The 9920-nt window shown below is 47.7% G+C and overlaps 1 protein-coding gene across 1 annotated transcript in view; it reads right to left on the bottom strand.

The window, feature by feature from the left end:
• Window positions 1-8460: 8460 nt before the first annotated feature.
• Window positions 8461-9920, bottom strand: part of LOC138359657 (S-antigen protein-like) — a 2024-nt gene continuing 564 nt past the window's right edge. Inside the window, exon 2 of the mRNA XM_069319073.1 lies at window positions 8461-9618. Coding sequence (XP_069175174.1) covers window positions 8461-9618 — 1158 coding nt within the window. The remainder of the gene's footprint in view (window positions 9619-9920) is intronic.

The raw sequence follows: 9920 nt of genomic DNA, 5'->3' as shown, positions 1-9920 counted from the left end.
CCAGGGGTGACAAGCCGAGGGTAGTTAGCGGCCATGGTGTGGCTGTTTGATGTTCTACTCACCACTTAGTAGCCTTGATATGGTGGAGCCACATGATATCTTACACACACACAGTAGATGTCTTCCTTGATCTTCTCCCCTCCTGGAGCGATGGCCAGCTATCTTGTGATGTGTGTGTGTGTTTTGGGAGGGGTGTGTGTTTTGTGTGTGTGTGTGTGTGTGTGTGTGTGTGTACTTAAGTAATTTACCTAATTGTGCTTGCGGGGGTTGAGCTCCGGCTCTTTAGTCCCGCCTCTCAACCGTCAATCAACAGGTGTACAGATTCCTGAGCCTATTGGGCTCTATCATATCTACACTTGAAGCTGTGCATGGAGTCAGCCTCCAGGCTGTGTGTGTGTGTGTGTGTGTGTGTGTGTGTGTGTGTGTGTGTGTGTGTGTGTGTGTGTGTGTGTGTGTGTGTGTGTGTGTGTGTTTTAGGTCTGTTAGATTTGATACGTTGAAATTACAGGTAATTGTGTATTGCTCGGTAATTTAACAGTGTTTTGTGTGTTGATAGACAAAGCCTCTTAACTACGGTTGTTCAGTGTGGCCCAGGTTGTTAGAGAGGCAATTTGATGTTATTTATATTGATGACAGTTAGGGGGTTAATAACGAGATGGATACATATGTTGATAGGGTAGTTATTGCTATACATATTTATGGTTTAATTGTTCTTCTCGTGTTAATTAGTGTGGGGGGGGGGTGAGTAGTCAGTGGTTGGGCTGGGGAGTAATTAGAGGCGAACGTGTCGTAGTTACGTGCGCTCGTAGGGTAGTTATGATTTAGACCACGTGAAGGCTGATAATTAAAAAGTTGGTTTCAGTTTGATTGGTATTGATCAGATAGGTAAGTCAGGGGGTATTGATTAGACATGTAAATAAGATGTATTCATCACATGTAAATCAGGTATATTGATCATATATGTAAATCAGGAGAGTATTGATCATGTATATATATATCAGGGGCATTGATCAGATATGTTAATCAGGGGTATTTCAAGGTTACACGTTATCGAGTATAACGGATATTGGGCGTAATTATCTCCCAATTGGGGGAGTGTGTACTGGGGGGAGGGGGGGGGAGGAGAGTGTATTAAGGGAGGGGGTGAGGGAGAGCTTTTTCTGTCTTACCTCCTATTCTTATGTGCACAAACTACAGATTTCCCATTACAATTTTCCGTAGGCCTAGACGCGAAAGCAGTAGAGGCGAAGCCAGAGGTGTAAAACACTTACCTAACAAGCCTGTTAACTACCTAACACATACCTGCTAACTACTTCACTGTTCTCGTTAGTACCCCTCACCAAACGGTTTGGTCAAAGACCTTATAAACAACTTAGATAATATCCAATAAAAAGCTTTAGCAGAAAACTAATTCATATAAACAGCACAGAAACAGCTGCTTTAAATCACATATCATGTTAAACAGCTCCACAGAAGTTAGTATTATTTGCTCAAGACATGATCAATCTCTAGTAAAGAGGGAGTGTCGGGGCTCAAGCCTGCAGCCACAATTGAAGAGTCATGTGCAGGCCCGGAGAGCCGGCTTTGTGTCCGGCTTGAAAGGTCTCCGCTGGGGATAAACAAACACGGATTTGTCGCGAACGGGGTTCGTCAGCCCTAATGATACCAATGATCCGCTCCCAGCCAGCCACCAGTTTTACGGAGGGGGGTGGGGAGGGGGGGGGGGTGGCAGGGGTGGGGGTTATATCTTGATTCTCTCTCTCTCTCTCTCTCTCTCTCTCTCTCTCTCTCTCTCTCTCTCTCTCTCTCTCTCTCTCTCTCTCTCTCTCTCTCTCTCTCTCTCTCTCTCTCTCTCTCTGCTATTGAGACAAGGAAATGTTTATCATTCAATTATAGAAAACTTTAGTGACGTAAATACCGAAAATATCACAAATAATCTGTGTTAACAAACACGTCCTCCAAAAATGGTACTTATTTTCACTTAGTATTAAATCGTACTGTCAAATATATTGTGAATATTTGAGTTTACCTGAAAAACTAAATAGAAAACCACAACCTCACCTAACCGTCTTAGTTTTTGAAGATAATAATTTTATTGCTTCTTAATTACAATTAGTACTTAACTTATAGCTATATTGATATTATAGTTTTATAAAACTAATAAAACAAAACTAAAATATATCAATAAATTGTAAAGTAACTCAGGATATTTTAAAATTTTGTATAAAATCTATATTGTTTAATAAACCTGAAAAAGAAATTCCTGATATTTAAAACTTGTGTGCTGCAAATTGAAATTGAAAACTTCATCCTAAAATTCTGAGTGTCTTAACAGAAAACGAGGAAAATTAAATCGGGGGAGGGAGTTGGGTAAATGTAACAGCCCCATAAGTACAATTATGCACTGTTTATGACAGTAAGAAAGTGTACTTATTACACTTAGTATTAAATCGTACTGTCAATTCGGAGGATGGGTTGGTGTTAACATATGCGACATGTGTGTGTGTGTAGGAGAGAGAGAGACCCGAGCACCACCGGGTACCACATCTAGTTATTTGCTAATTTTTTTTTTTTTGAGATATATACAAGAGTTGTTACATTCTTGTACAGCCACTAGTACGCGTAGCGTTTCAGGCAGGTCCCTGGAATACGATCCCCTGCCGCGAAGAATCGTTTTTTCATCCAAGTACACATTTTACTGTTGCGTTAAACAGAGGCTACAGTTAAGGAATTGCGCCCAGTAAATCCTCCCCGGCCAGGATACGAACCCATGACATAGCGCTCGCGGAACGCCAGGCGAGTGTCTTACCACTACACCACGGAGACTGCAATTAATATTATCGTTTCACGAAAATACTGTTGCTTATTACATGAAAATGGATACATTTCTGGTACATTGTTTACCTTGTACAAGCACTTCATGTTGATGGTTGCCTCACCCTTCCCTCAGGGAAAGGGGAGGGAACTATCAGGGGGAAAGCGCCAAGCCATCACGAATGTATAGCCCCTGGAAGGGGTCAGGATAAGGATTTGGGATGGGACGGGAGGACGGAATGGTGCCTAACCCCTTGGACGGTCGGGGATTGAACGTCGATCTGCATGAAGCGAGACCGTCCAGCGCAAGTGGTGAAATTCTCAGGGAATTGACAGGGTAGACAAGGATGGATTATTTAACACGAGTGGTACACGAACAAGGGGACACAGGTGGAGGCTGAGTACCCACATGAGCCGCAGAGACATTAGAAAGAACTTTTTCACTAACAGAGTAGTTTATAAATGGAATGCATTAGGCAGTGATGTGGTGGAGGCTGACTCCATACACAGTTTCAAATGTAGATATGATAGAGCCCAATAGGCTCAGGAACCTGTACACCAGTTGAGAGGCGGGACCAAAGAGCCAGAGCTCAACCCCCTCGCAAGCACAGCTAGGTGAGTACACCCACACGCTGTTAAATGCAAATTCAAATCCAAGAGGGCGGGCGGGCGAGGAGCGCAATAAAACTGTGTAATCTGGCTCCTTGTGAAGTCCCTGAGCCGTCAGCTGTTATCACCAGAGGACCAGCCCTGCACAACCGTGTTAGCCGCCTCTCCTGCCTCCTATCTTCCTGCTCTTGTCCTCTTGATAGTCACCTGTCCTCTCTTCTCCATCTTCCTTTCCCAGCCCGACCCACACCTTCCTTCCTTCCCTCGCCCCTTACCTTGAGGGAGATGGGGTGCTGGGGCAGCATGTTATGGGCAAGGGTGGTGGGGATGGAGGTGTAGGGGAGGAGGTGTAGGGGAGGAGGTGTAGGGGAGGAGGTGTAAGGGAGGAGGTGTAAAGGAGGAGGTGTAAGGGAGGAGGTGTAGGGGAGGAGGTGTAAGGGAGGAGGTGTAAGGGAGGAGGTGTAAGGGAGGAGGTGTAAGGGAGGAGGTGTAAGGGAGGAGGTGGAGGGGAGGAGGTGTAAGTGAGGAGGTGTAAGGGAGGAGGTGTAGGGAAGGAGGTGTAAGGGAGGAGGTGGAGGGGAGGAGGTGTAAGGGAGGAGGTGTAAGGGAGGAGGTGTAAGGGAGGAGGTGTAAGGGAGGAGGTGTAAGGGAGGAGGTGTAGGGGAGGAGGTGTAAGTGAGGAGGTGTAAGGGAGGAGGTGTAGGGGAGGAGGTGTAAGTGAGGAGGTGTAAGGGAGGAGGTGTAGGGGAGGAGGTGTAAGGGAGGAGGTGTAGGGGAGGAGGTGTAAGGGAGGAGGTGGAGGGGAAGAGGTGTAAGGGAGGAGGTGTAGGGGAGGAGGTGTAAGGGAGGAGGTGTAAGGGAGGAGGTGTAAGGGAGGAGGTGTAAGGGAGGAGGTGTAGGGGAGGAGGTGTAAGGGAGGAGGTGTAAGGGAGGAGGTGTAAGGGAGGAGGTGGAGGGGAGGAGGTGTAGGGGAGGAGGTGTAAGGGAGGAGGTGTAGGGGAGGAGGTGTAAGGGAGGAGGTGTAAGGGAGGAGGTGTAGGGGAGGAGGTGTAAGGGAGGAGGTGGAGGGGAGGAGGTGTAAGGGAGGAGGTGTAAGGGAGGAGGTGTAAGGGAGGAGGTGTAAGGGAGGAGGTGTAAGGGAGGAGGTGTAAGGGAGGAGGTGGAGGGGAGGAGGTGTAAGGGAGGAGGTGTAGGGGAGGAGGTGTAAGGGAGGAGGTGGAGGGGAGGAGGTGTAAGGGAGGAGGTGTAAGGGAGGAGGTGTAAGGGAGGAGGTGTAGGGGAGGAGGTGTAAGGGAGGAGGTGTAAGGGAGGAGGTGTAAGGGAGGAGGTGTAGGGGAGGAGGTGTAAGGGAGGAGGTGTAAGGGAGGAGGTGTAGGGGAGGAGGTGTAGGGGAGGAGGTGTAAGGGAGGAGGTGTAAGGGAGGAGGTGTAGGGGAGGAGGTGTAGGGGAGGAGATGTAAGGGAGGAGGTGGAGGGGAAGAGGTGTAAGGGAGGAGGTGTAGGGGAGGAGGTGTAAGGGAGGAGGTGGAGGGGAGGAGGTGTAGGGGAGGAGGTGTAAGGGAGGAGGTGTAGGGGAGGAGGTGTAAGGGAGGAGGTGGAGGGGAGGAGGTGTAGGGGAGGAGGTGTAAGGGAGGAGGTGTAGGGGAGGAGGTGTAAGGGAGGAGGTGGAGGGGAGGAGGTGTAGGGGAGGAGGTGTAAGGGAGGAGGTGTAGGGGAGGAGGTGTAAGGGAGGAGGTGGAGGGGAGGAGGTGTAGGGGAGGAGGTGTAAGGGAGGAGGTGGAGGGGAGGAGGTGTAAGGGAGGAGGTGGAGGGGAGGAGGTGTAAGGGAGGAGGTGTAGGGGAGGAGGTGTAGGGGAGGAGGTGTAAGGGAGGAGGTGTAAGGGAGGAGGTGTAAGGGAGGAGGTGTAAGGGAGCAGGTGTAGGGGAGGAGGCGTAGGGGAGGAGGTGTAGGGGAGGAGGTGGAGGGGAGGAGGTGTAGGGGAGGAGGTGTAGGGGAGGAGGTGTAAGGGAGGAGGTGTAGGGGAGGAGGTGTAAGGGAGGAGGTGTAAGGGAGGAGGTGTAGGGGAGGAGGTGTTAAGTGTCAGAGTGGTGATACTTCACTCGTATTAACGACCAGTTTCTACAAGATGTTTGAGAGGCTGGTTAGGACGCGAATTGTGAGACAATTGAAAAGGAACGGTTTATCCCAAGGGTATACCTGATGTAGGTTCTAGGAGTTCTGCTTCCCAAGCCTAACGTGGGGCCACGCTTGATAACTTGGTCCACCAGGCTGTTGCTTGGAGCGGCCTGCAGGCCCACATATCCACAACAGCCCGGTTGGTCCGCCACTTTTTGGTGGGACATGTCTAATTTTTTTTTAAAGTAGTGCACAATTGTTTCATCAAATATTTACTACGTTTGCTGAAAGGACTCTGAATTTCCGTTTTTTTTTCCAGTTCTTTTATTTATTATGCACCCCATACCCATCCCGTGGGCGGTGGGGAAAAGGATTACAGAGGCACATAATTGGTACAGGAACTGTAGCCATAGTTCATTTAACTAAGCAAGTGACAATCTTGTGAAGCTAGTTACACAGTTGTTAGTGTTACATGCACATGCACACACACACATACACACACACACACACACACACACACACACACACACACACACACACACACACACACACACACACACACACACACACACACACACACACCAATATATAACCAAACACTCCCCCCCCCCCCCCGCCCCAACAACCACTCCTTGTCTCAAATAATGACACACTCCCGTCTGATAATTTGTCTATTAAATAAAAGACGCTGCCAAGATAGATAGCTCGCTGTCTGAGGTATTTTGTCTCTGATTATGCTACGTCCCAAGCTCTTAGCTGGAGTTATGGCCCGACACACTCTTAATTACCCCTAGTGTTCCAAATGCTGCTTCTCCGTTCGGCCGGACTCTTTAATTGGCGCAGTGTTCGAAATGCTGCTTCTCTCCGTTCGGCCGGACGCTTTAATTGGCGCAGTGTTCGAAATGCTGCTTCTCTCCGTACGGCCGGACTCTTTAATTGGCGCAGTGTTCGAAATGTTGTTTCTCTCCGTTCGGCCGGACTCTTTAATTGGCGCTGTGTTCGAAATGCTGCTTCTCTCCGTTCGGCCGGACGCTTTAATTGGCGCAGTGTTCGAAATGTTGCTTCTCTCCGTTCGGCCGGACTCTTTAATTGACGCAGTGTTCGAAATGTTGCTTCTCTCCGTTCGGCCGGACGCTTTAATTGTCACTGTGTTCGAAATGCTGCTTCTCTCCGTTCGGCCGGACTCTTTAATTGGCGCTGTGTTCGAAATGTTGTTTCTCTCCGTTCGGCCGGACTCTTTAATTGGCGCAGTGTTCGAAATGTTGCTTCTCTCCGTTCGGCCGGACTCTTTAATTGGCGCAGTGTTCGAAATGTTGCTTCTCTCCGTTCGGCCGGACTCTTTAATTGTCGCTGTGTTCGAAATGCTGCTTCTCTCCGTTCGGCCGGACTCTTTAATTGTCGCTGTGTTCGAAATGCTGCTTCTCTCCGTTCGGCCGGGACTCTTTAATTGTCGCTGTGTTCGAAATGCTGCTTCTCTCCGTTCGGCCGGACTCTTTAATTGTCGCTGTGTTCGAAATGCTGCTTCTCTCCGTTCGGCCGGGATTCTTTAATTGTCGCTGTGTTCGAAATGCTGCTTCTCTCCGTTCGGCCGGACTCTTTAATTGTCGCTGTGTTCGAAATGCTGCTTCTCTCCGTTCGGCCGGACTCTTTAATTGGCGCAGTGTTCGAAATGCTGCTTCTCTCCGTTCGGCCGGACTCTTTAATTGGCGCTGTGTTCGAAATGTTGTTTCTCTCCGTTCGTCCGGGACTCTTTAATTGTCGCTGTGTTCGAAATGCTGCTTCTCTCCGTTCGGCCGGACTCTTTAATTGTCGCTGTGTTCGAAATGCTGCTTCTCTCCGTTCGGCCGGGACTCTTTAATTGTCGCTGTGTTCGAAATGCTGCTTCTCTCCGTTCGGCCGGACCCTTTAATTGTCGCTGTGTTCGAAATGCTGCTTCTCTCCGTTCGGCCGGACTCTTTAATTGTCGCTGTGTTCGAAATGCTGCTTCTCTCCGTTCGGCCGGACTCTTTAATTGGCGCAGTGTTCGAAATGCTGCTTCTCTCCGTTCGGCCGGACTCTTTAATTGTCGCTGTGTTCGAAATGCTGCTTCTCTCCGTTCGGCCGGACTCTTTAATTGTCGCTGTGTTCGAAATGCTGCTTCTCTCCGTTCGGCCGGACTCTTTAATTGGCGCAGTGTTCGAAATGCTGCTTCTCTCCGTTCGGCCGGACTTTTTAATTGGCGCAGTGTTCGAAATGTTGCTTCTCTCCGTTCGGCCGGACTCTTTAATTGGCGCTGTGTTCGAAATGTTGTCTCTCTCCGTTCGGCCGGACTCTTTAATTGGCGCAGTGTTCGAAATGTTGCTTCTCTCCTTTCGGCCGGACTCTTTAATTGTCACTGTGTTCGAAATGCTGCTTCTCTCCGTTCGGCCGGACTCTTTAATTGGCGCAGTGTTCGAAATGTTGCTTCTCTCCGTTCGGCCGGACTCTTTAATTGGCGCAGTGTTCGAAATGTTGCTTCTCTCCTTTCGGCCGGACTCTTTAATTGTCACTGTGTTCGAAATGCTGCTTCTCTCCGTTCGGCCGGACTCTTTAATTGGCGCAGTGTTCGAAATGTTGTTTCTCTCCGTTCGGCCGGACTCTTTAATTGGCGCAGTGTTCGAAATGCTGCTTCTCTCCGTTCGGTCGGACTCTTTAATTGTCGCTGTGTTCGAAATGTTGCTTCTCTCCGTTCGGTCGGACTCTTTAATTGTCACTGTGTTCGAAATGCTGCTTCTCTTCGTTCGGTCGGACTCTTTAATTGGCGCAGTGTTCGAAATGCTGCTTCTCTCCGTTCGTCCGGACTCTTTATTACTTTAAAGTACGTTATTCTCTATTTTATTCCCCCTTGTTTTTTCCCTTCTTTATTCGCTGCTTTCTTGCTTGTTTTATTTCTCCTATTCAGAATTATTCCGTATTTATTTTCTGCTTTATTCCTTCCTTTACTCCTTGCTTTATTTCCTGTTCTGTTCCCTGCTTTATTTCCTGTTCTGTTCCCTGCTTTATTTCCTGCTCTGTTCCCTGCTTTATTTCCTGTTCTGTTCCCTGCTTTATTTCCTGTTCTGTTCCCTGCTTTATTTCCTGTTTTGTTCCCTGCTTTATTTCCTGTTTTGTTCCCTGCTTTATTTCCTGTTTTGTTCTCTGCTTTATTTCCTGTTTTGTTCCCTGCTTTATTTCCTGCTCTGTTCCTTGCTTTATTTCCTGTTCTGTTCCCTGCTTTATTTCCTGTTCTGTTCCCTGCTTTATTTCCTGTTTTGTTCCCTGCTTTATTTCCTGTTCTGTTCCCTGCTTTATTTCCTGTTCTGTTCCCTGCTTTATTTCCTGTTTTGTTCCCTGCTTTATTTCCTGTTTTGTTCTCTGCTTTATTTCCTGTTTTGTTCCCTGCTTTATTTCCTGCTCTGTTCCTTGCTTTATTTCCTGTTCTGTTCCCTGCTTTATTTCCTGTTCTGTTCCCTGCTTTATTTCCTGCTCTGTTCCCTGCTTTATTTCCTGTTCTGTTCCCTGCTTTATTTCCTGTTCTGTTCCCTGCTTTATTTCCTGTTCTGTTCCCTGCTTTATTTCCTGTTCTGTTCCCTGCTTTATTTCCTGTTCTGTTCCCTGCTTTATTTCCTGTTCTGTTCCCTGCTTTATTTCTTGTTCTGTTCCCTGCTTTATTTCCTGTTTTGTTCCCTGCTTTATTTCCTGTTCTGTTCCCTGCTTTATTTCCTGTTTTGTTCCCTGCTTTATTTCCTGTTCTGTTCCCTGCTTTATTTCCTGTTTTGTTCCCTGCTTTATTTCCTGTTCTGTTCCCTGCTTTATTTCCTGTTTTGTTCCCTGCTTTATTTCCTGTTCTGTTCCCTGCTTTATTTCCTGTTCTGTTCCCTGCTTTATTTCCTGCTCTGTCCCCTGCTTTATTTCCTGCTCTGTTCCCTGCTTTATTTCCTGTTCTGTTCCCTGCTTTATTTCCTGTTTTGTTCCCTGCTTTATTTCCTGTTTTGTTCCCTGCTTTATTTCCTGCTCTGTTCCCTGCTTTATTTCCTGTTCTGTTCCCTGCTTTATTTCCTGCTCTGTTCCCTGCTTTATTTCCTGTTTTGTTCCCTGCTTTATTTCCTATTTTGTTCCCTGCTTTATTTCCTGTTCTGTTCCCTGCTTTATTTCCTGCTCTGTCCCCTGCTTTATTTCCTGCTCTGTTCCCTGCTTTATTTCCTGTTCTGTTCCCTGCTTTATTTCCTGTTTTGTTCCCTGCTTTATTTCCTGTTTTGTTCCCTGCTTTATTTCCTGCTCTGTCCCCTGCTTTATTTCCTGCTCTGTTCCCTGCTTTATTTCCTGTTCTGTTCCCTGCTTTATTTCCTGTTTTGTTCCCTGCTTTATTTCCTGTTTTGTTCCCT

The sequence above is a fragment of the Procambarus clarkii genome, chromosome 92 (assembly GCF_040958095.1).
Source record: "Procambarus clarkii isolate CNS0578487 chromosome 92, FALCON_Pclarkii_2.0, whole genome shotgun sequence".
Lineage (NCBI taxonomy): Eukaryota > Metazoa > Arthropoda > Malacostraca > Decapoda > Cambaridae > Procambarus > Procambarus clarkii.
This window is presented reverse-complemented; position numbering and strand designations above follow the sequence as displayed.